Source organism: Vicugna pacos, chromosome 26 (genome assembly GCF_048564905.1).
Source record: "Vicugna pacos chromosome 26, VicPac4, whole genome shotgun sequence".
NCBI classification, from domain to species: Eukaryota; Metazoa; Chordata; class Mammalia; order Artiodactyla; family Camelidae; genus Vicugna; species Vicugna pacos.
This window is the reverse complement of record NC_133012.1, coordinates 10,838,608-10,865,354: the sequence shown is the minus strand read 5'-3', so window position 1 is coordinate 10,865,354 and position 26,747 is coordinate 10,838,608. Positions and strand designations below refer to the sequence as shown.

The 26,747-nt window shown below is 37.4% G+C and overlaps 1 protein-coding gene across 4 annotated transcripts in view; it reads left to right on the top strand.

The window, feature by feature from the left end:
- The window catches only part of RBPMS (RNA binding protein, mRNA processing factor), a 158,880-nt gene that overhangs the window by 58,881 nt on the left and 73,252 nt on the right, over nucleotides 1–26,747 (top strand). For all 4 annotated transcript variants that reach the window (XM_072950332.1, XM_072950335.1, XM_072950334.1 and 1 more), the window contains exons 2-4: nucleotides 8,740–8,817; nucleotides 11,662–11,700; nucleotides 12,944–13,006. In XM_072950332.1, the coding sequence (XP_072806433.1) occupies nucleotides 8,740–8,817; nucleotides 11,662–11,700; nucleotides 12,944–13,006 (180 nt within the window). The remainder of the gene's footprint in view (nucleotides 1–8,739; nucleotides 8,818–11,661; nucleotides 11,701–12,943; nucleotides 13,007–26,747) is intronic.

Here is a 26,747-nt window from a genome sequence, read left to right as displayed (position 1 = left end):
GTATAGTTGATTTACAGTGTTGTATACAGGAAAGTGATTCAGTTAAACATGTACATATTTCTTTTTAAGTTTCTTTTCCATTATAAGTCATTATAAGATATTTAATACAGTTCCCTGTGCTATACAGTAGGTCCTTGTTGTTTATTTTATCTATAGTAATGTGTATATGTTAATCCCAAACTCCCAATTTATCTGTCCCCCACAACCCCTTCCCCCTCTGGTAATCAGTTTGTTTTCTATGTCTATGAGTCTATTTCTGGTTTGTAAATAATTTCATTTGTGTCATTTTTTTAAGATTCCACATATAAGAGATAGTATATGATATTTGTCTTTCTCTGTCTAATTTACTTAATATGATAATCTCTAGGTCCATCCATGTTACTGCAAATGGCGTTGTTTTATTCTTCTTTATGGCTGAGTAATCCATTGTATATATACACCACATCTTCTTTATCCATTCATCTGTTGATGGACATTTAGGTTTCTTCCATGTCTTACCTATTGTAAATCGTGCTGCTATGAACATTGGGGTGCCTGTATATTTTCCATTTATAGTTTTATCTGGATATATTCCCAGAAGTGGGATTGCTGGATCATATGATAACTCTATTTTTAGTTTTTAAAGGAACCTCCATACTGTTCTCCATAGCGGCTATACCAGTTTACATTCTCACCAGCTGTGTAGGAGGATTCCTTTTTCTCCGGGGGATCTTTTTTGACATTAAATTTCAGAGTACTCTATAGGATTAAAAAAAAAAACCCTAAGGATAGCTGCATTTGAGGGCATTAGAATGCAAACTTCTGTTTATAATACACTGGATTAATTATCCATTTAAAAATCTCCATGTTTTAACAACATAAGCAGTGCAGTGTAATGGGATGAAGAGTCAGATTTCATTGGCTAACCAGTATTTAAACAGAAAAAGCCATAAGAAGGTTGACTGAAGGAACTTTAGAGAAGCCAGAGTGGGGTGTTAAAGGGTAAAGCTTTCTGCCTTTATAAGGAACTTCTTGTTGAACTCTAAGGACTTGGCTACCATATATTGTATTTGACAGCACTCATTGAATTTCCTAATAATGAGGTTAAATTCACACACACACACACACACACACACACACATATCTAGTTTCCTATTTAGGCTGATTCAAATTCTAAATTCCTGATTTGCCTCTGGTACCCACCTTCCTTTGTGTCTGATAGCACTAAGGAATTTTCATAATAATGTGGTTAAATGCTTACATGTACAGACACATCTGCCTATACTTGGGCAGTTTTAAACCCTAGAAATTTTTGATATGTCTTATCCTTTTAGAAATGTAACAGACTCGAGGGATAGCCTAGATTAGACTTTGATTTTAAGAAGTCCTAACAAGGTGAGAGATTATGAGACCATCTGATTACAAATCAACATTGGATTGGCCTGCAATAGGCTCCTCAAAGAATGAACATGGTCTACCTACTGCTCGCGTGGGATCCCACCTTCCTGTGCATGTTCTGAGCCCTACACGTACAAGTTTATGGAATGTGGTGTTTCTCTTTCTTCCGTATGAGCTCCCACGAGTCTTCCTCCTTTCCCTGATACTTAATGGCAATTTTTAGATCATCTTGGCAAAGGGACCTTGCTTTCTGTTGGCCTTAAATAAAGGTATAAGTTTGATCATACAGATAGGGCGAACTAATTGAATATTACTCAGAGCAAACACTAGTGGATCCCTCAAAACTACGGAAGTGTGCATTGTAGGTAGGTATGTGGCTTTTTTTCTTTAGAAAGGTTAGAACAACTATCCATTTAAAACAAATAAACCTGGGAGTCCATAACAACAGCATAGTGACCCTTTTATCCTATGTCTGTCAGTTAGTCCTTGGTGTCTGTAGCAACCTGTCCTCCTGAACCAAAACATACCTACCCAGGCTAGAAAGGGAGCAAGTCTTTAAGTCCAATAGATGGTCACTGTCAGGAAAAAAGAACTTGACCACCTGTTCTGTCTTAAAGCCAATGCCAGGAAGAAACTGTGGCTTGACCAAAGGCTGGTCAGTTTCTGCTGAGCTGCAACCAGAATTAAATGCCTGGCAGACCATTTTAATGATTGTGGTAATCCATTTTCATGGTGGCAAGATATGAATGGGAAATCATAGCAGGCCAGTAAAGCTTTCTTTGGAACTGAGAGGACCAGCAGCCGTCAGCAGGGCTCAGTCATGCAGTTTAGTTTTTCAGCTGGTGCTTATAGAAAAAGCAAAGAGCTAAATCCATTTACACACTTTATTTAAAAAGAATAAAATAATTTAACCAGTGTGTAAAACATACACACACACACCCTCTTTAACTTTACTGTCTCTGAAACCACATTTGTATTTCATGTCTCAGAAGAGAGATGGCACTTCCTTAGATGTCGGAGAGTGAGTGATTCCTTTCTTCTTGTCCTAGTGGGAAGTAATGTGATCACAGAGCTACCATTTGACTGAAGCCAGAATGGGTGGTCCTGCTTCTTGGCCCTTACCTTACAGTCACTGGTGCCCCCTTTTTTAGTTAGATTTTATTTTTAGAGTAGGTATGAAGTAACACTGACTCATGGTCAGAATTAAAATGTGAAGAAGATACATGAATGTATATTTCTAGTAGATCAAGTTTGTCCCTGTGGAGCAAGGACAGGCAGGAAGATGAGAATTTATTTCTGAGGACAGAAGTTGACAGGCAGGACCCAAGGGCTGTATTTTTGAAGAAAGGAGATACATTTGGGCTTGTGTTTGTTCTTTTTTCGAAGAAATAGTTTATGCTTAATAAGTATTTAAATACCAGAATGTATAAATACTTGGAAGTTCTCTGTAATCCCCCCTTCCTTCCTCACTATTAACATGTAGTTAATGTGGTGTACATTCTTTCAGTACTTTTTTTTTTAACTTGAGCATGTACTAATTTATAAAAACACTGAAAGAATTACTAGGATTATGGGCAATTTCTGGTGTTGCTTTTTCACTTAATAATCAGGAACCTCGTTCTATGTCATTAGCTACAGATGTTTGCTCACGATTTTAAATGTGCAAGAGTTTGAGCATCTTTTCAGACTTGTGTATTACTTATTTACATTTGTTGAGATTGGACTTATTTACATATAAGTATGTTTCAGTCATCATTAGTTGAAATGTGATTTTACTAATATCCACATATTAATCATTCTCTCCTTATTAATGGGTGCATAGTCCTGAATTTGTGGTCGGTTCATGACTTTTTAGGTCTATTGTGATTTCAGTCTGTTTTTCTTTTTCTCCCTTGTTTTTCATTTCATTTCTCTTTTTGTTCTAAATATCTGTCTCTTATAACGTTAATCTCCTTTGCCTTTTTGTCATGTTTCTCATTTGATGTTGTAAATGTACTGCTATTTCCCAAGTAAGTGGGATACTTATTTGTACCATGTGCCTAGGACTGTGCTGCACACTACCCACAAAAGCACCCTGACACTCTGAAATGACTTTTGAAATATTTTATCTGGGAATCCACTTGCGTGTTTCAAAGAATGGTTACTCCAGAATGATTTAACATACAACACATTTGAAAGCTTCTGGAGAATGTGGATAGATTGAGAGAGAATTTGCAGAGGATAGATGATCGTAGAAGCACCCGCCATGGGTTTTAGAATGTTTCAAATGAGTGACTATCCACAGTTATTCATGAGTCATTAGAAAATGAAAAGTTGCCCATCCCAATCTTATGAATTTAAGAGGAACCTCAAGAGGTCAGCTCAAAACAGCTAGAGATGATGTCAAAGACCTTTTTATAAACAATTAAAACATACACAGAAAATGCCCATAGTCTTTGGACATTGTGGTGTTTACCGGATGTGGCTGCTGAAAAGTGTGTGTGATTATTCTCTACTGTGCACTGAAATTAACAAGCATTTGTCTGTTGGCTTTTATTGTAATATCTAGATTACCTCTGAGATAATGCATGCTCTTCGTTAGAGGGAGAGCCTTTCCATTTCAAGGCCTGTTTTGGCCTTTCTAACCAGGAAAGCCCAAGAGTGACATGATGACTCTCCTTATTGAATTAGAGTTTATTAAATTGGAAGTCAGTCACTGAAATGTGGCTTTTCTTTCCCCGTGGGAGCTGACAGTGCCTTTAAAGAACACACAGTTTTATCCAAAATGTAATTGTAGCCTCTGTGGGAAGGTTGATAATGGCTGAGCCAAGAAGAGCCTTGCTCTCACTGTCCAGCACAGGCCGATTTCTCCTGGCACTTATTCTTCCAGTCCTGTTGGGGTAGAAATGAAGCTGGAGGTACATCTACAGAATCCATTAGCGTCCCTTTGGGATAAAGCTGTCAGCAGCTTCATGTCTTGAACTTCTAAGAGGCATGTTGTGTCCTTGACTAAGAAATGTTGTGTTTCCTCATGTGTCTGATAAAGTAAACATCTGTGATGCTGAAGGCATAGTGCCAGGTACATCTGTGTCCGTAGACAATGCTGTTAAATTAAGGGTTGCCCTGGATAATGACTGACCTGCCATAGAGTTCATTTGGCATCATTCATTTGTTGTCTTGGGGCACTTTTTCTCCCTGCGTTTTTGATCGTGGATTTATGTCTGTCTTAAACTTTAATCTCACTATTGGTGTTCTAACTGGTTACTCTCTAAATGAGCTAAACTTTCTGTTGTCACAGAAAGCTGCATATTCCTTCAGTGACAGTAAGATCCCTGCAAGCAAGAATCATTTCTTACCTTTGAGGTTTCCATAGACCTAGCAAAGGCAAAACCGCGAAGTGCTTTGCTGTTTCAAATGGCTCAGATAAAACAACTGGTGGTGAGACGAGTAGGGAAACTAAAGCGTTTTAAAACATCCTCTTGATTCTAGGTCCCAGTGGCACCACAGAAAAGCGTGAATTAGATATTCAGAAAGAGGTTTTTTCCATTCATTATCCATAGTTTTTTGTTTGTTTGTTTTTTCTTTTTGTTTTTTAACTTAATGACATTTCCTAGTCTAAGAAGATCTAAAAAGGATTCAGAACACATAGATTCCAAGCACTTGGATTTAAGAGACCTTTAGTTATACTTATAAATTCATATTGTAAGTATCTGAGTTATTTTTCCTAGTCAGTCTTTATGTTCCATCAGAGGAGAGAATATCTCTTCAGTGAGAGATGAGATAGCCTGGCATATTTCTCAGATAATAATGCACTTCACTAGTAAGATCCTAAGAAATGTAATTCATGTCCACATGTAAATAAAATACCAGACATCTTAGTTGCTTCTAATTTGATGAACAAAATAAAGTGGCTGTGAGTCTCTATTTATTCATGGGTGATTGACAAACAGGCCTAACAGGAGTGCAGGTTTTTTTTAAAAACACGTAGGAGTTTTCCTATTGAGACACTAAGATAAGAATCTTCTAATTCTGAAATATTTACATAAAAATTTTCTCCCTAAACTTCTTAATTTTTATGGATATAAATATTGACATTATTTATGGTTTCCTGAAGAAAGCAAAGTAATTTAAAAATCTAGGCGTTTCTCAACCTAACAATAAATTTACAGTCTCTAAAATATGCTTACTTAGAAAGATAGAAAGTACAAATAAGCTAAGAAAGTACAAATACTTTTTCCATTTTACTTATTCCATTATTCAGGGCTAAACCATATAGATGTAAACATTTTGAAATATATATCCTAGAAGGCATTTTTTCCTTTTCTCCATATACATATGTGTGTTGGCTGTTTGTTTTACAGGATAAAGCTAAAATTATGTGTACTTTTCCCCTGAACATCATTTTTATTGGTTGCAGGATAATACATTATGAATGTAGAGGGACCTTAATTTATATCTAGTAATCTTTTGTTGGTAACCTCCAGATTTCTAGTGGGTTTTGTTGATAAATTATTTGACTTGCAGGTTTCTAAAGCCTTTCTTTATAACACTACTAAAAATTGTAGTTTATTTCCTGAGTTAACTCCTCAGGTCCTAATTGATACCTGTCACATGGCCAAGCTTCCTGCTGTACAAATGGTACTCTAGTGTTTAAAACACAGAATCTGCTTATTATTTCCATGGAAGTCTTCGTAATCCGGTCAGCACTTGGTATACTGTTAGACATAATGGAAACTGAGCAAAATCTGAATGAGTGGGAGCTGGGATTCCCTCTCTGTCCAGGTTGTCCTGGCCAGAGCAGCCAGGTAGAACAGATGGTGCTCACTTTCTGGACTGTGGGAAGAAGGTTATGGAGAGCAGACAGGGCACACTGGATAGCAGGATTCCCTCGTCATCTTGTGTGTTCGGCAGTTGTTAGTACTTTGGCAGTAGTAGCTTTGATAAAGAAAGCTCCTTGGAAAGAGTGTTTATCACTGGCAAAGCTGAGGGAGCAGGGGGGAAGAAAAAGATATACTGAAAAACAAACTTGACCTTAATTGAAATTTAGAAAACACTACACCCAATAGCAACAGAACAAACATTTAAGTACACACAGAACATTTATTGTGTTCTGGGCCATAAAACAAGGAATTGAAGGGCAGTTTTCTAAAAAGTTGAAGCATATGCCCATCATTTCATCCAGGTATTCCATTTCCATTACCCAAGAAGAAAGAAGACTTATGTCCATCGATACATGAATGTTCGTAGTCATTTTATTTGTAAAGGCCAAAAACTAGAAGTAACCCCAGTGTTTCATAAACAAGTGAACAAATGAACTGATGTATTCATACCACAGAATACTACTCAGTAGTAAAAAGGAGTAGACTGTTGATACATGCAACAACATGGATGAATCTGAATTATGCCGAAGTGAAAGAAGGCAGACAAAAAAGGATACATACTTTATGGCTCCATTTGTATAAAACTTTAGAACATACATACTAATCCATAGTGACAGAGGCACATGAGTGATTGCCAAGGAATGAGAATAATAGGACAAGATGGAAGAGGATTAAAGGGGCATGAGATAAGGAAACTTCCGGGGGTGATGGATATGTTCATTATCTTGACTGTTGTGATGGCTTTACAGGTTATACATAAGTCAAAACCTATCATTATATGTCAGTTATACCTCAGTACAGCTGTTTAAAATATAAATAAGGCATTCATGATTTTAGGGCTGCTTACATTATCATAATGTTTATTATACAGCTACATGCAAATGGTATGTATGACACTGTACCGTGTACTGTACTAGACCAATAAAAAGGGTCTTGCTTGCTGGTTTGTACTTCTTCAAGCCAGAATCAATGAAAAGTGTTAGGATTCTAACAGATATTCTCCTTACTTCTCACGAAGGAAAACCCTTCCATAATTATATGTGGTTTACAGTTGAGCATTGATTTTTTTTTCCCCTTGAGCAACATGATTTCTAATGAACTCAATCATGTATGAGCTTGATTTAGAGAAGAGGAATAGAAAATGTGGGCATGAACTTGAACTCATAAAAACAGTAGAATGGTTACTACCAAGAGCTGAGGGGTAAGAGAAAAAGAGGGGAGATGTTGGTCAAAGGGTACAAAATAGTTAGAAGTTGAATAAGTTCTGGGGAACCTAATGCACAACATTGTGACTATATTTAAAATACTGTTTTTTATATACTTGCAAGTTGCTGAGAGTTGATCTTAAATGTTCTCACCACAATAAAGAAATGGTAATTTTGTGATTTGATAGAGGTGTCAGCTACTGCTATAGTAGTAATTTTCCAATATACATATATATATATATGTGTGTAAATTTATTAGATCAAAAAGTATATCTTAAATAATGTTGTATGTCAACTATTATCTGAAAGCTGGAGGAGGGGGAACTGACTAAAGGTACACAAAACAGACTCAAATAAGCAAGTAGAAACAAAATCTGGTGGTGATAACTCAGTGGTTACTCCTGCCTTCTGAATCAAGACCGTATTCCTGAGCCAATGACTTGATGCCCCGGTGAATTGATCCTCCATCCCTGTTCAGTTTTGGCTCACTTTTCTCCTAGAATACACTGTGGTCTCCCCCTCTTCATTGCCTTGGTGAATTCTTTTTTCTGCCTGTGACTTTTCCCCACCTCACCTTTTTATATCTACGTGGGAAATTCTATCCTTTAAGTTTCAATTCAGATGCCAACATGTTTACACATTTCCAGCTGGAAGGATCAGAGTAATCTATGTTTTGTATTTTAAGACACATCAAAAATACATACATTGTACCCTAGGCCTTATAGGTCAGTGAGTTCTGCTCTGCTGTTTTGGAACTGAACAAATGCAGAGTTACGCATCTGGCTACTATTTAGATGCATTTCAATTGTTTAATAAACTTTTGCATTTATTAAAGTTATTGTAATTATCAATGCCAATGTGGGACACAATGGTCAAGACAGTCAGGAGGAAACGAAAATTTTTTCAGTCTTATTTTTGAACCGCATTCTATGTTCATTTGATTAGACCAGAGGAGTATTAGATTTACTGTCCTCATGACATTTTTTTTTTCCTTAAGCTATTATTTTAATTGTGGACCCTCTCTTTTCCTCACATTTTTGGAACCAAGCAGTGGCTAATTGGAAACGGAGAGGTCATTTTGTAGATTTAAATCAGCTACCAGTGATTGGCTCTGATAATCCACGCAGATACTCGAGAGTTGGCTCAGTGGCACCTTAACATTAGAGCACTCATTATGTCAGGAGAGAGCGCGAGTTAGGTAGGAGTCATGGAATATTTGAAGAAATGGGTTCTTGGGATTTCAGTTGAGCTATTCAGTTTGTCCACGCCCTTGATCTCTTCTCATGTTTATTTTTCAGGTCCGGACTCTCTTTGTCAGTGGTCTCCCTCTGGATATCAAACCTCGGGAGCTGTATCTGCTTTTCAGACCATTTAAGGTACCTGTTGTATCTTTCAGAAATTGTAAAAAAAAAAGAACCAAAAGTGTGTGTATAAGGTTCATGGGGCTTTTTGAAGGAAGTAATGAAATGTTTGAGAAAGTACCCTATAAAGTCATGTTTTTAAAAGGCTAATGAGTAAAGGAGATTTAACTACTCAGTTCTAATACATTCTCACTTAGGAAAGACTGAGACTGCCTTTTGTCCTCCCAGCCGCTAACCTGAAGAAGTCTCTCACTGACGTGGGCATGTGCCTGTTCCTGTTTTATTGCGTACAACAGCCTTAGTGTCCTCCCTGTTTGTCCTTTGCCAGTTGGGGTTGTTTTTCTGAGTACAGGTCACCAGAAAATATTATCAATTACTTATGTATCTATATTTCAAATACAATAATATAAGTTAAACGCTATTCCTAGGAGGTTCCTTTTGAGTTGAAATACTGCTGTTGATACTATTCTTTGAAGACATAATAGGGTAAATGAACTTTATGAACTAGACTAGGAACCTAACACCATTATGTTTTCCATAGGCAGCCTGCCCTAAGTTTCAAGCATAGTAAAACAAAATTTTAAAGAGTTGTTTGGTATGAGTGGAGGGTAATCTTTCCTGGTGCTTAGTGAAGTATTTAATGCAATTTTCTGTCCATTGTGACTATCAAGACTAAAGTACTTTAGAGATACTTAATGTTGCTGGGGTTGAAAATTTAACAAGAAATTCAACTAAATCTGGAACAACCGTGGTCTAAGGAGAAACCTTGCAGGTTAGCCTTTGGAGGATAGGAGAAAGCTGAGACTGGGCAAAATGTGGGCTGGAGACCTTAGCCCTCAAGGAATGAACCTGGAGCTCATGATAAATTAAGACCTTATGTCTGAGCTGGTTATGTCAGCTGAGGACATGTCAGCAGCAATGCCTGGCCAGGGCCACACTTATGATTACATGATAGACCATCTTGAGTTCTAGTTAAAGATCCATCCTGATAGAAGCAGGACCCCAGCCACAGAGGTAGGACATGTCGAGGGACAGTATGTAGCTTGTTAGGGAGAGTGGGGAGGATCTGGCCCTGAAAACAGCTGGGTAGGAGAGGGTAGAGGAGGGTTGAGCGGCCAGTTAAAGCAACGAAGGTAAAACAGAATCTAGCTTATGTACCAAAAAGGCACCACGTAATAGTGGACATAACTCCATTCTGACAGCTATCTTCTTAATGGAACGATAATGATGACATTACGGAGGGAAATAAAGGTTAGACATGAGGTTAGCTGGGAGGAAATGGGAGAGAAAGAGAAGGTGTGGGGAGAGTGCCAACTTTATAGGATTTCCTGAGTTTCTTCTGCAGGGTTGCAGTTTTTTTTTTGTTTTGTTTTGTTTTTTTACTATCTGTCCCTTTTGTAGGATGAGGACTTTTTAAGCTAATTGATCCTATTAATGGACAAAATAATTACGTTTTCATATGTGTATAGAGAGACTTTGCATCAAGCCCCCTATGAATTATCTCACTTAATTCTCACCACATTTCTTTAACGTGGATTGGCCTCATTTTTTTTCAAATGAGGGAAATGAAACTTGGAGCAGTTGAATAAATTCTGTTCAAGTTTATACACATAATAAATGGCAGGGCCAGGATTCAGACCCAAGCATTTTGACTCTGCAATCCCTGTTCTGAACTGTTATGTGATACTACGTCTCTCTTTGTGACTTGAGAGGATAATATATCCCTACCAGTGATCTTTTACTTGAGTGAAATATCCATTTGTCCTTTGCCTCTAAGACCTTCAGGGTGTTTAAACCTTCAGGTTTTTCAGAGAGTGAGAACACCTTGAAAAAGGAAGCGGCAGGGCTGTGAATCATGACCTCTCTGGCCAGAAGAGCTCAAGGCCTTTGAGGTAAAATGTTTACAGTAGCTAATTGGTAACATAGTTCTCTGCTGGGAAGATAGGAGTATGAATCAATCCCAACATCCTGCCCAGAAACCCCAACGCTAAAGTCAGGACCCTGGTACATTCCTAACAACCCTCTTTTAATTAAAGTCCCCGGAGGCTGACCCTTGTCTGCAAATCTGTCTCTGTACTGATAGGTGTGGTGGTCAATCATGTCAAGTGGTGTTTTTTCCTTTCTTGTGTCATCCATCAGTCAAGCCACCGGCCATTGATTATTTTCAGAAATAAACAGACTTTGTTATACTTATCCTGGGGAGCCAGGAGAGGTGTAAAGGGAGGGGTGGAAAGGAGTGTTTCCATCTCCCTGGAGGATGAACTGGAGTAAAAAAAATCCAGCAGGGAATTTTTGCATCTCCAAATCAGAATACCAACATGAAAACTGACAGCTGCAGTAAATAAGCAAAAGAATTCAACAAAATTTAGCATGACTGCTTGTTTAACCTTTCCTGGCAGTTTTGAAATTTTCATTAATAAGTTCTACTAAGTATATTCTTAATGTTTTATTGTTGTTTTATAGCAAATATATGATCAAGTCATCACATACTCTGACCTTCCTCATTTGGTTCCCCCCGCCCCCTTCCCTCTTCTTGTTCTGTAAAATGAAAAGGACCTGATGTTGACGTAGACACCATTTTCTTACCATTCCATAATTTCATGAAAATATATAGAGGAAAGAAACATCAGTGCATGAATTTCGGGACTTGATTTCTCTTGGGCCCAAGTATGCAAACAGGATATACATTGTGGGTGTGTGGGTGTGTAAAATTTGTTTCCCCAGTTAACTTAAGAAGCATTCGTGAGAAGAGTTAGTCCATAGTCAAAAAGGACTCATTTTCACTTGAGCAAGTTGCTTTATAATTGCTTTTTTCCCCTAGTACTTTTTTTGGTCTAAATTTTGGTTCTTTCTTTTCAGGGCTACGAGGGTTCTCTTATAAAGCTCACATCTAAGCAGGTAAGAATTTCATACTTGCACATAAATGATCACTTCCACAATAAGTTTGGATTGACTTTCTTCAGAAGGTTACTAGGGCTTGACATTCTTTTTTTTATTCCCATTAAGATTTGATTTGTTGTTGTTGCTGCTCTAAAATTAAGGATGAGATCAGTTAGGAATTAGTACCTGTAAATGATTCCTAACTCTATAGTTTACAGGTAGGGTGTCTGGGACTATCCCCAAGGAAGGCAAATATAATGCATCCAGCGTAGTTATATTAAGATAGAACTGTATGTTTGAAAGAAATTATTAATTACTATCCAAATTCACTTTTATTGCCAGTTCTTTCCTATTTTTTTATAAACTTTAACAAGAAAACTTACCACAATCCAGTATGAGTATTTGAATTGTGAAGAATCACACTGTCTCTCAAACCCCTAACAACCACAGGCAGAATCCCAGGTTTGTAATGTGGCACAGAAGGTGCAGAGTGGAGGCAGTAATCAATAACCCTGATGGTGCCCGCAAGTGTCTTGACAATTTTTAGATGTATGCTTTCTTTTTTTTTTTTTTTAATGGCTGAGCAGTCAGGGTGCTCACCTCTTCACTTCTCATCAGTAAGGTATTCTCTGGTTCATCAGAAATATGCTGTTGCAACCATCCTTCTGGACTGAAAGATACTGAGTTCAAAGGAATTATGACCCCTCTCTCTTTAGTTGAAACAATATGGTTTACAACTAATTGAACACAAGACTTTTTTAAAGGCATCCTTTGGGATTTGAGATGAAAATGTAGGTTATATAATTTTGATCATGCAGTGAGAAGACAGGGCTTTTATCATTGTGTCATTATATTCCTTGCACTTACAGTGTACCGAAAGGTGATTCGATTTTCTTTCCATTTTAAACGATGAAGAAACTGAGGTACAGTGAATTTGATTTAGGAAAGTAGAGCCTCTCCACCCAAGTTTTCTCTATTCCCTTGTTCACTGCTGCTCACCTTCCAACCCCTTCTAGATTTTTTTATGATTCTCTTAATCCCCAGCTGTGCCCTTGAAGAACCACCTTCACAATCCCCTTGATTCATGTTAGAAATTTGGCTAAGCCACTGAGTCATGATTCTTCTGGGCTGGCTTTCTTATTTCTACCCATTGCCTGTGGTCATTTCTTTATCTTAGCTCTTCAATTTGACATCACTTTTGACCCAGAAAAATAGACATCCTCTGATTTGTTTTCCTTCATATTTTTTTCTCTTTCCTTAGCCCGTAGGTTTTGTCAGTTTTGACAGTCGTTCAGAAGCAGAAGCTGCAAAGAATGCTTTGAATGTAAGTACTAATGGTGTTAATTGTTGGGAATTTCCTTATGAGGTGGTAGGAAGTAATAGAACTTCTTTGGATAGGAAATCAAATGGCAGGAATATGACAGCTCAGTCTAACAGGGAGGGATTCATTAGTTAGCCCTCTAAAAATATTTTTTGTCTTTTAGAATTGTGATTGGATGTGCTATCAAATAACACTTGGCTCTTCTCTAGCTTTACTGTAATACTCAACATACCTGCTAACATGGGTCTTACTTTAATTCAACTCAATCACATGCAGGGTGGTGTCCAGTTTAGTTAGGCCATCATTATGCTCTCAATGGCTAAGCCTAAGCCAAGAACAGATTACAGTCGTGGCTTTCCTTATCACATGAGGTTTTTGTTTTAGGTGTGTGGATTTTTTTTTAAAACAGGTCATAGTCTTTATTCTGATTGATTTGAAACTTGCATATATGGCTTTCCCAAAAGACATTCTGCACTGTGATATAATAAATGATAGTCAACTCTAATTGAATAGAGATACCTGTATTTGGTTTGTAGGCATTTTGTCTGCTAATTTTTTTAGCCTTTTACTAGCTTTGTTTTAGCAAATATTTTTCCCCTTTGGTATGTTAAAAAATAAAACAACTTAAGGAGAACCAAGCCCAGAGAAGGTGGAAACACAGTTGAGGAGGGCTGTAGGAGAGACCCAGTCTAATGACTTGGAGGCCTAGGGAAAGGGCCTCTTAAGGGGTCTGTTTACTTGGCGTGATAGTGTCATAGTGACATGGTCTTGAAAGGTTTTTAAGCTTGAGGAAAAAAAATGTGTACACTCTCAGAAGACTGGTTTGCTTGTTACTGCTGTTGGTTTTTCGTAAAAGCACACAGGAACATCTTAGGAATCCAGGAGCTCCGAACTGCTCAGAATTTTTTTGGATTTGGATAAGTGACCTTCTAGTCAGCGTAACTGCTTACTCTGTTCCTCTCCCACAGAACAAAATGTAAACCAATTATTTACTTCAACAGTACCGACGCACAGTGTATAATTGAATATTCTGATGCAAAAAAATTATAAAACCATTTTGTATTACATAGATACAATCAGAATCTTAATATAACCAAATTTTAAACTTGCAAATAAGGCTATGATTTCGATTTGGGCAGTGTTTTCTTTCATTCTAACCAGGTGGCATCTTTCTAAGTGCGAAAGTATTCTGGATCCTTTAAAGCTGTTAGATGACGTTTTCACCAGGTTTTTTCTCATTGTTCTTAATAAAGGAATAACAGCAGTTGAAGCTTGTTTACAGAATAGGCCTTCCGTCGCCTTACTTTGTCTCAGCTCTATGACAACACAGGTCACTGTCCCGCTGTAGGAAAAACAGTAGGCTTTAATAGTCACCTGTTTCATCTGATGAAGTTTTTTAAGTGTTTATAGGGTCATAAACTATTTCCTTTCCTTACTAAGCAGAGTATAGCAAACATCAGTTCCCTTTTTCTCAGTGCAGAGGGTTACGTCAGTATAGATAACAGGTTTGGAGCCCTGCTGTCACACGGTGATAGAGGTGCCCATCCCCATGCCAGCTGGCCCACATCATTGTGCTCTCTTGTCCTGAAGTCTGGTTTTAGGTTCAGTTCTTGTGCTCAGCTCTTTTCACTGGCAGCAAGCTTCCGTTACCAGCACCTTCTCCCTTAATCACTAATGCTGTTTGTTGCTCATGTGTTAATAACGTGGGAAGAACTCCAAGTGCAACAGATCCAGTTCTATTCTATTCTGTGGACCTAAGGATAACTCTCAGTATTTACTTGTGGAGTATTAGACCTGAGCTCCCTTGTGCTCAGAGGTTGCCTCTGATTTTAGAGCATTTATTAAGCTCCTGGTTGATCTCTTTCTCTATTTTAAAATTTTATATGAAAGTATTAGAGGTTTTTGTACTTTAGAACTGTCCTACTGCTATAGTTAAGGAAACTGAGACTAGAGAGGATGGATGGCTCAACCAGGAAGTGTAGGTTTCAAACTACAACTAGACACTCCTGTGTCTTAGTCCTGTCTACTTTATACCATCTTGCTGCTTGCTGGGTCCATGGAATTTTGCTGCATTTTTCCTGGTGGCAGTGACAGACTATTTAATTCACATTGTCCAGGACAAATGGTCATTATAAAGTTTGGTACGTGACCATGGAGCCAGGGTTTCCTCTCTCTGTGGAGAAAATGGGCCGATTCAGGATGCTGTACTTAATCATGAAGCTAACACATCTTCACCATGACCCAACACATTTTGCTCTTTCAGGATCATTTTTTCTAATTGGTGAATTAAAAACATACGATGCTCATAGCTATTAAAAAATTTTCTCCTCTCATGTCATTCATCCAGACTTCTCTTAAAAGCTCTTCCTCGCATTCCTTTGGGGGAAAGTTCCACGTTGTAATATTTTGTTTCATTCTACTATTAAGAAACTTAAGCCTCAGTTCATTAAGTCCCTCCATATAGAACAGTTTACAGTGTTATGAACCACTTGTCAATGTTTAGAGCTTTCCTTCTTGTTATTTCTGTCTTGATTAATGTTTAGTTCAGTTATTAGTATTAATAGTCTTCCCAAAATGACTTTAAATGATTTTTCAATCCATTTTCTTCCATTTTTGGATTATGCTTTAGGCAATTTGATAATTTTATGGAAAAACATGCTCAGATTGAATTAAGTGGTAACGCTGAACTTTTATCAGGGGGTTAGTCAAATCTTCTAAAGTCAAGTCAGTATATTTTGTTCTTGTAGCAAAAACTCCCAAACTAAGCCAAATTAAGCTAAAAATAACCCAAACACAGACTTACTTTCAGGTTATCTATGGCCCTATTAATCCACATGATTAGAAACTCCATCCATTCTTTAACCCAATAGCAAAATATCTGACCTATTCTTTATCCTTCACACACGTTTGTAGTTACTGTACCAGCTTTCTGTTCAGTTTTCCATGCTAATGGAAGGGGGAGCTGATAATCCAAATTATCAAATTATTTTTAGGATTCATTTATAATTTTGGAATGAAAATCAAATACATTGACAATGAGAGTTATAACCTAGCAGAATTTTGATAAGTGGAAATTTTAAGAAGAAACATAGGAAGCAAAGCAGGCCTAGGGGTGAGGATCCTGAGCAGAGGTGGGAATAAACCATCTCTGGCTAGTCCTACCAACTGTGAAGACCCCCATGTTGCCATTGTTGTGTAGCTGAAATTGTGTTTTCATAAATAAGAATAATTTGTAGTGAATACTTAAGATCCACAGGCCTGTCCTGGTCCCTGCTTGTGTAAAGTTGCGTAACAGGCATTGTCTCCTGTTGGTGTCTTACTTTGGTGGGATTTGCTCACCTAAAGAACTTTAGACGGTTGTATGTGGCCTCTTGAGTATATGTGCCAGTTTGTTTGATATCCCTCGTCCTCTAATTTTAAATAGTTGTTATTGGCCTAGGTTTTATCATAGGCTTTATTATACGTTATTTTATTGGAACTAGAGAAATCTCATGCACTCAAACTGTGTATATTACTATAAATTGCCTTCACAGCTAAACATTACTTAGCCTAGTACAATAATTTGCTTTATTCACAATCTAGACTCACTGATCTAAGTGATCTCTAATTATCATTGCACCCCAAGTCTATTGGGTCCTTTTAAAAATAGTTTTATTGAGATTTAACTTACATACCATATAATTCACCCACTTAAGGTGTACAGTTCAATGGTTTTTGATGTTACATTATTTTTTAATTATAAAATATAACAAAATTTGACACTAATGATTTTTAAGTGTACAATTCAGTGTTAATATTTACCATGTTGTACAACTATCATGACTGTTTCCAAAATTTTTTCATCACCCCAAACAGAAACTTGAATCATTAAGCAATACTTCCTCACTTCTCCTTTCCTCTAGTCCCTGGTAACCTCTAATCTGTTTTCTGTCTCTGTAGATTTGCCTATTTTAAATATTGAAATATTTGTCCTTTGGGGTCTGGTTTCTTTCACTTAACATGATGTTTTTTATGATTAATCCACGTTGAAGCAGCTATCAGAACACCATTGGTTTCTATAGCTGAATAATATTTCATTGAATGGGTATGCCATATTTTGTTTATCCATTCATCTGTTTATGGACACTTGGGTCGTTTCCACCTTTTGGCTATTGAAAACAGTGCTGCTATGAACACTAGTATACAAGTATCTGTTTGAGTCTCTGTTTTCCAGTTCCTTTGGGTATATACTTAGGAGTGGGATTGCTGAGTCATGTGGTGTTTATATTTTTAGCTTTCTGAGGAACCTCTAAACTTTGCTATATTGGCTGTACCATTTTACATTCCCACAAGCAATGTATGATGGTTTCAGTTTTTCCTGTTCTCATTTATACTTGTTATTTTCTGTTTTTTAAAGTTACAGCTGTCCTAGTAGATGTGAAGTGGTCATTGGTTTCTTAAATACTTATTGACTAATTTCAGTAGTAGATTTGGGTTCTTTTGGAATCCCACATGACTTAAAATAGTGTTTCTGAATGGAGATTAGTAACATTTCTTTTCTGTGATGGCCATTTCTAATTAATCGAACTGTGTTACTCTTAAATAGTGTATCTGTTAAAGAAGAGAGGCAAAACCCCAACCCTTGGATGATTCATTTAATAAGATAAGACTTGGATTTTGTATTCTTTTATATACAATTTGCAAAACATGAAGGAAAGGTGTTTTCTTAAGGTCTAAACAAACTTTGTATTAAAGAGATAAAAGCAGAAAGGTGACAGTTAATAGGTGGAAAATGAAGAGAAATTGAGGATATACAGTATTATTTATTGGTTATTGAAGAAATTTATTCAGTAGTGTGTGTGGTAAAAAATTTTAGAAAAATCTTTAATAACTTTAAGAAAGCATGTTGATAAGGTATTTGATAATTTCACACGTTGAAAGAAACAAGTGATATAATCAGGAAAACTTAAAAATTTTCTCCAGCTCCATGAATTTCTGGCTTTGAAAGAAACACTATAGTTATTTTTATCACAAAGATTCCAGCATAATTTCAGTTTTGTTGAATAGCTTGAGCTCTCCAACTGCTAAGTTTTTAAACACTTGTATATAATTAATTCATTATTCCTATACCAGGTTTCTCATCTGTGAAATAGTATTATTCATTTCCAAAAGTGTTAAAGGGAAATCAAGCATAAAGACTTACAAATGCTCTACATGTGAACTACACCATAAATATACTTTCTTAGTCAAAAGACATAGCTGTAAAGTGCTGGTACAACTCTTGAGAAGGCACTGGAGACAGGTACTAGCCACGCAACAATGGTTTGGCTTTAGTCTAAAAGAAGTCTGGACGACAGTGTCTGTTTCCTGTATCAGAGGTTTTCCTGACAGTTTGCGAAAGTTAGGACTTTTGATCTTAATATTTGTACAGCTTGTGAGTTAGGTGAATTATTTCCACTAAACAAAACTTTTCACATACACAAGCATCCAGATGGCCTATCTCCGCTCCCCTCTCACCAGGCACCATGTCAATATGTTTCTTATCAGTTTCAAAAATTTCTCCCTAAATTTCTCTTAGCCTGTTGCTCAGAGTGGTTGAAGAGGCCCAATTAGTGTGATCCCAGCTGGGACTTTTGGATGGGAAATATGCAGGGCTGCCAGATGAGATCATGGGTCTGATCTGGTGTTTATCTGTTAAATCTGTTTATAACTGCTTACTCTTGACTTGCAGTTTTAAAGCAGCCATTTGACGTCACTGGGCTGGGGGCTATGCCTCTGCCAGTCCAGAGCCGCCATGGTGCCGTTGATGGACTCTTCTCTTTTTTTCAACCACTGCATGCTCTGTGGGGCTTGACAGTCCAGTTAGCCCCCTAAAAGAAATATGAAATAGGCCCTTTTTGCAGGAGCAGTAGAGGAGTGGGTGTAGGGGCTGTGCTCTGCTCTTTCTTGCAATTTTGGATCATTATAATGGTGCAGCACATAAAATAAAAGTTGTCTTGTTCTGAAAGAGCAAATGAAGATGAATGTCAGGAATTTGCTAAATTACCAGAGTCTTTGCCTGAAGAAAAGTAGGTTATTTAAATCTCCTGAGCATTCACATAGGAAAGTGGAAAATAAAATGCTAGAAAGAGAAATCCTAAGGAAATTTGAAGAAGGAAAAGTAGCCGGAAGTGTTAGCTTCATCCTTTCCCCAAGGAAATAGGCAGGAAGAACCACAGGTTCTCATTTATAAACCAATGTGTACTCCAGTGACAAGTATATGTGGAAATCTCAAGTTCACCCAGCTCTTCTCTCAGTAAAATAGTTCATCAAATTTTACATGGCTGTGTGAAACTGCCCTCAGACTTAACACTGCGGCCTTTTTTGAGGATCTACTTGTTTAAACTTATCTAGACTCTTAAAAATGCTATCTTGTATTGACCTTGCCCCTCTCCGTGGTTCTTCAGGTATTTCAGAAATGCTGAGAATCTCTGCCCCTGTTGTAAATGAAAGTAGAAAATACTTAGTGTTTGTGGAACATGTAGTGCAAAGAATGAGTTATTTGCTAGGATCTTTTTTGCTAAGGAAGCCAAGCTAGTTTTAGAACCAAAGGTCTTGACTCTCTAGGCCGTGTGCGTTAGTGATCATTCTTCAGTGCAGCACATTTTGCTGATTTAAATCGCTGTCTTTGCTGTAAAATCACTCTCTTGGTTTTTAGTGAATGATCATACTGTCATAATGACAAGGGGCCACAGACCTCCCTCACACACTGGCTTAATGTTTCTGATTGTGGACCCAGCTGAAATCCTTTGTCTTACTCTGTAATTGAAACGCACTGGAACATTTTAAAGCTTTGGGGAGTGGGGTAGGACTTAACTCTCTTCGAGTGATAGAGTATTTTGACAGGACATTTGTCAATTATTATAATCTTACTTCCTTACACATATACACAGCATGAAGTATTTTCTTTCTTTATAATTAAATGCAAACTTTTATTGCTGTTTCAATAGACTTTAATGATTATTACATGGAAACACAAAATTTAAATGAGAACCACAAATAGTCCAGGGTTTTTTTTTTAATACATGTAAAAATAAGTAGAGGAGAGGAAATAGAGTACTTCTAGAATATGAAATGTTTATCTAATACATTATAAACATGAGAATAGGAGGAATAAGAAAACAATTCCAGTGAACATTAGACTGACTAATCAAGAATCTTAAAAATAATAAAATCTGTCTTAAAAGGCTAATATATATAGAAAAATCATGAAATATATTTTTAAGACTAAAAATATCTTTTTAAAGTGTAGTGGTAAGTTTCAATAGAAAGCAATTTGAAAAACTAGGTGGTGGTACATTACATGAAAGGATGTAAGTTTTAATTTTCTAATCATTGTGGGTGAGTTAATTTTAAAGATTAATGTTTTAAAAGATCCAAGTAATTTCCTCAGAAAATGCAGTTGGGTAGAAAATTTCTAGTGTAAATTGGTAACCAGTGATTCTCTTGTATTTTCAACCATTTAAATCCATTTTATTCTTTATTTGTCTAACACAAGATATCACCCAAAAGTGAATGGGTGAATAAACACAGAGAGTAAATTTTTTTTTAAAGGTAAATTTGAAAATGTATGATGGGAAATGAAAGTAAGTTTAGATGGAAAGGAATTTGCGTCACGTTCTCAAGCAGAAAGTTATTTTATAACAAAAGAGCAAAAACAGGCAAAATGTAAAAGTCCTGTTTCTACACTTTAAAAAATAGGAGCAAAAATTAGAGTCTACACATGATTACAGTATAATTTTTCATAGAATTTTGGCATTCATTTTGAATACAAAGCAGGAAAGGCTGTTCAAGGTTACAGGCCATAGATATATCTCAATGAGAAAAGCAAACAACTAGGTTATGAAAGAGAATCTGGCTATTTTACACATCTTAGAATGCTAAATAAGTTACTGACAAAACAAATGGAGGAAAGTCTTTTAGGCTTAGAAAAGTCCTAGGTAACTATAGTAAGAAGATGTTAATTTTTGCCAACACTTCACTGTATCTTCTTGTTTTATCTGTAGGGATATTCACCAAATTTCTACAAACATACTTAACACAATCCTAATAATGAATTTTAATTCACTGATATTAAAAATACACAGTATTTGATATATTAGGGTGGTTTTATGTATTTGTGCGTAACATTAAGTGTGTATCTATGTAAAGGTAATAAATCTCTAAATTGAGACTGAGAGGAAAGCAAGGAAAGTGTGTCTTCTTGGTAACCAGTCACCATGTCTGGGCAGCTTTCTGGTCAGAGGCAGTGTAATAAAGGTGTCAGGCTGACCTGGCTCAAATCCAGGTTCTACCACCTACCAATTCGAGGTTGGTCTCGGAGTCTAACATTTCCTTCTGTTAATGCTCTGTTCACAGTGCCTATCACAGAAAGTAAGAGGATCAAATTAAATGAGATTGGTATTTTTAAAGCCATTAACACCGAATAAATGGTGAAAATTCTGATAATTGATGGTGGCGGTGATGACTTTCACAAAGGACTGGTTTTCATTCCTTAAGCCCCCTTTTCTACAGACTGATTTTTGAAATAATTTCTATGGAATCCCAAATTCTGCTTGGTTCAGAGTATTTCTAACCATTGATTTGTATTATAAGATGATTAATGGTTAGTTGATTGATCAGTCCTTCCTGGGAGCTTCTCAGGGAAACAATAGCCATGTTGTCCTTAATATTCTCAGGCCTTCCTTCAAAGTCCTGTGAGCCCAGCAAGCACACCCACATCCCCCTTGTATTCTATTCTGTCCAGCTAATCACGCGCATGTCTTTCTCCATTTCGGGTTCCAGTTGAATCTGTTTAAAACCAAAGACCCCCACATCAGTTCCATATAAACTGATTTATTTAACAGCCAGTGAGATTCTTTAAAGGTTTTTTTTTTTTTGTCTAGACAAGCCTTTTAGAGAGGGAGAAATCCAGCCTCTGCCTGGTCAGATCACCAGTAAGTGGCCTTGAGGTGATGCATTAGGGTGGAGGAAGAGTGCTGATTAAAGTTGCTCAGAGGTGAGATCCGTTTTGACTCACTTTATTTTGGCTCCCTGTGCAGCAAAGGAAGTACTTTGCAGTGAACTTCCGAAGTCGGCCTTCACTGTTTACATTCTTTTCAACTAACTCTTGCCTAAGCCTCAAATTCTTGGTTGCAAAGAGCTTGCAAGCCATTTGATGGTCTGTGCTAGAGTTTTTTAAAAGCAGATTTAAGGAGCAGATGCTAACCTCCTTTTTTATTTCTATATTTTTGCTGCCTTCGTCAGAACAGATTTCCTGCCCATGGATTGATTTATCTGTAGTGGTATTAATAAGTGGCTTTGAGGACCAAATAAATAACTTACTTGCCTAGATGGCACTCATTTTTGTCCTTGGTAAAGTTGAGGGTATATCATCATTGACTTTAAAAAAATACTTTAATTTTCAAATGTAATACAGCCTTTACTTTCTGAGGACTTTTCATTATCCTTATGAGTAGCTTGAAAATCGATAACTAGGATGTACATGGTTTCGCTTCCTTTAACTTCGTTAAGATTACCCTAAATTTGGTTATGCACACACAGTGTGGGAGAGTCTCCTGGACCTTGTTGGGGTGAGGGATGTTCATTGCTAAAAAACTGGAAAGCAGGAATGGCGCTGTAAAAATATACTTGGAGATCTGTTGTGGGCTGGGTCTGATCTTTAAATGGAAGTCTTTTCAAAATGGTTTTGGAAGGTTTAGACAACTGTCTTTTTTCAGTGTAGAGTTTGTTTATATCAGCACTGTCCTCCCCGGCTCCCCCCTTTTTCCTTCTACACCAGCCACTAATAAAGACTCAAAGTAAACTCTGCAGATAGATCCTTAGAACATATACAGAAAGTTAAGATGAACGCTCATATAACCTAATAAGCGCGTCAGGTGAACATAAGAGTGTGTTAAATGCGTTCTTTGCCTGCTTCTACCTCACAGGTAGGACTTATTTCTTCATATGCCTTGTTCTACATAGACACAGAAATACTTGGGTTTTATCATTCTGAGACTGTTTATATTGTAAGTGTTAATCATTCAACATATCTCAAAGTTCAAAAATTATTTTCAAACACACACACATATATATCACTGTCTTATTTTTCCTGGCATGCACCTAATATGTATTGGATGCAGAAGCAGATTGATTTCCTTTTCAATAATTAGTAGATTAGTATGCAATTAATATGATTATCCTTGTCTTTGAAGGGCTGGCAGCATCCTTGAAACTCTGGTCTCAACATTAGTAACTTTTTTTTATCTTTAAAGGACCAGGTCATCTATTAATGATACACTGGGTGTATAATTAGTAAGCATTTAGAAACTTAATCCCTTCCCAGTTTAACCCTGGGTTTTAGGATTTGTGCAAGCTGTATGAGCTCATGTGTGGCCTTAAGGAAAGTGATGCCCTCAATTTGCCATCACTAGGAAAAGAGGTTTAAGATATTTTTAAAGTTATAATTAGTATGGATTTGCACATAAACACTCCTGCTTTTTCATCAGATGTGACCAAAGATGTACATTTTCTAAACTAGCTGGCTTAGTAATATAGACAGTGGCTAAGAATAAGGTTGTGATTTCTTTTGCTTTATTGTTTAGTTTTCTGTTTTCTTTGGTGCCAGACTTGTTGATGCAAGCATATGATCTGGGCTTCCCAGAGATGAACCACATAACCTAGAAATGATTTACATTAACAGCATGCTTTGTCCCTTACATTTCTTTAGGCTGTCTCCTGAATCTCTGAAATTTTTGCCGTGATAGCTGTTAAAGTCTGTGGACAAGTACGGGAAGCACTTGGTTGAGGCATACTCTCTTTATTAATTTCCCAAATAAGTTAACCATCAAAATCCTGAGGTTTCTCACATTAAGCAGATGTGGACCATCAAAAGTTTGTAGGTTTGCCCCATATCACCTCAAGGTCTTTTCAGCCAAAAACTTAAAAGCCATTTCCTAGGATCCACTTTCTTTTAAGCTTTCATTGTGAGTGCTGTTTGAGTGCCTTCATTCAGCAGATAGCAGGAGTAAAAGGCAGTCATTCAGCTGTTACCTTGTCTCTCAAGGGAAAGGGGATGCTCCCAGTTAGTCACTATCCCGACAGTGAGATAGGAGGAAAGAGGCATGAGGACTATCCTGCAAAAGGAACTGTTTGCAGCATAAGCCACATTTGACATTTGTGTGTTAGGGAGTCCAAGAGTTGCCTTTGACCCTACCAGAACAGTTGACCCCTGTTTACCTTCAGAGTCCTCAGAGTGAAAGTGTTAACGTCAGGATTCCTGAGTGAAAGAAAATCTGCACTCTGGCCTATGTTTCTTTCCATGTAATATCTATTTCAAAGTGTCGCTGAAAAATACTGCTCTAGTGGGTAACTAACTGTGCTTGAAGTGGAGACATCTCCTTCCTAACATTGTCAGGGCCCAGGTCTCTCAATCATCCTTTCAGGACAGTTTGAGAACATAGTGGCAGAAGTTCAAACAATCATGCCCTCTCACTCAACCTCTTGGAAAATAAACTCCATTTGACTCTGATTCTGTTGACATGTTAAAGATTGAGTTTATAGCTTCTTCAAAGGCGCTGTCATGACTTTATAGTCATCCTATACAAAGCAGATTCTCCTAGGGCATGGTTATGTACACAGGGGGCGGCTGCCTAACAAAAAGTGTGCTTTAGTGGAAAAGAAATAAATTTTGCTGAAGTGAATGGTGGAGTCAAATGGAGACCCAGATTCCTCCGAAAGTATTTTTACCTAATTCTCCTACATAGTGGATCTAGTTCCTGGAGTTATCAGCCAGTCTCCCAAGAGCTACTCAGGCTGTGAGAACCAACAGCAGTGGGCAAGAGAAGCAGGACTCACATCCATTCTCTGCTGGGGAGATGCAACCAGGTGGAATGCAAGAATTGTCTGAACCTGTGCAGTACCAGCCACTCACACAGCAGTTCAGGTATCCCGCTTCTTGCAATTGAGGGCAATCTCATCCTTCTCTTTTACAAGTGGTAGAAGCACCTTTCCAGAAAGTCCAAAGGGAAAGAAACCCCTGTCAACCCATGTTAGGAGGAACAGCTCTTTAGCTATGAGTACTGGGCCACAGGAGTGTTTCATAGGCCGGACATTGATCTAACCATTGACAAGAAAGAAGAAGTCATTTTTTCCTACAATCAATGCTGTGAAGTGTGGGCTGTTATCATTCCCAGTTGATAGATGAGAAAACTGAGGTGCAGAAAAAGGTTAAATAACATACCCAAGATTAATAGTGGAGGTAGATTTTGAATGCACCCAGGCAGGCTTCAGAGCCCACAGAAATGCCACATTTTAAGCCTCTTTTTTCAGGTGGGGGGGTTTCTACCCAAAATTGGTTGTGACCTTGAGGTGGGGTATCTACTTTATAACTGTCGCTGTAATTAACTACAACTGATGGTGCTTCTGGAGAACCTGTTTTTTGCTTCCTACACCAGTAAGTGGAAAGGGATCCATCAAGACCATCTTCTATATTTTTTCTAGTCCTTTTGGATTTGGGGGGCAGAAATGAAGTTTTCCTCATTTTTTTTGTTGGGGCAGATATAGCCTTACCTTAACCACTTTGTAGGTTTCCCCATAAGAGTCTGGCTTAGTGATGAGAGGATGTGAAATCGAGTTCCTGTGATTTGTGCACATGAATAAAAGTGAAGCCAGTGATAAACTGTATTTTACAAAGTGGCCTAGATACTAGGAAATATAAAAATTCTTTTATTCTAGACCCAGGATGGCTAGTGAGGGATGATAATGGGTTTCTCTGTCATGGCCAAGCTGATCCCATTATAACACTCAGAGACATGAGCTTGTCCCAGAATATTATCAGAGAACTTATATAGGCTTGAAATCAAGGATAAACCTCTGGAGACAGTCTAGGCTAGACATAGACATGTATTCCTTTCTGTTGCTAAAACTTTCAAAGCAAGATTAAATTTCATTGTTTTATGGAACATCTGGTTTAGAAACAAAATTCTACAGATTTTCTTAAGTCAAGAGGTTAAAAACAAGACAGGAATATTAGATATCAAGAAACCAGATGCTAACTGGAAGACTTAAATTAGTCAGTGGAGCAAGGAATTGTACCTGGACTCATAGCCCAGCTCCAATCTGCATGGCCACATATACCCACGGAGAGCCCTTGGAAAGGGATCTCTGGGGTCTCTTTCTTAAAGTATAATCTGAATAAAGTATAATACCAATGGAGAGGGACACATTCTTTCCAAATGACTCTGCTTAGGCAAGGAGGACAGTGAGTAGTAAATCAGATTATGCAAAGGTAAGTCCAAGGCAAGCACTTTGAGGTAGTTGGATTAAGAAAAAGAACAAGGCGTAATTGGTCTGATAGTTTCTCAACGGGCAGTGACCCAGCAGCACAGGCTGTTGTATTAACAGTCCTGATGTTTCTGCAAGCAATGCCCTTATTTAGGAAAAGTATGAAATATGGTTTACATCTGATGGATTCTTCTCCTCACTTACTCATTCTCTGTTGGAGCTCATATCTACCTAAATTTCAGCACAGTGGAAACCAAGTAACAACCTCCATTATTACCTGAAAATAATGTAGTCTTTGTAACGTTGGGAACTTCACAAAACTGCAGTGTATACGTAGGGACACAAGAGAAATCAGAAAATTCTGATCTGCATTCTACCAATAGTTAACTGGGAGTTTAGGCAGTTTACTTGACTTTTCTGAATCTTCATTTCTTCTGTGTTGAGAAGGCTATTGCGCTTT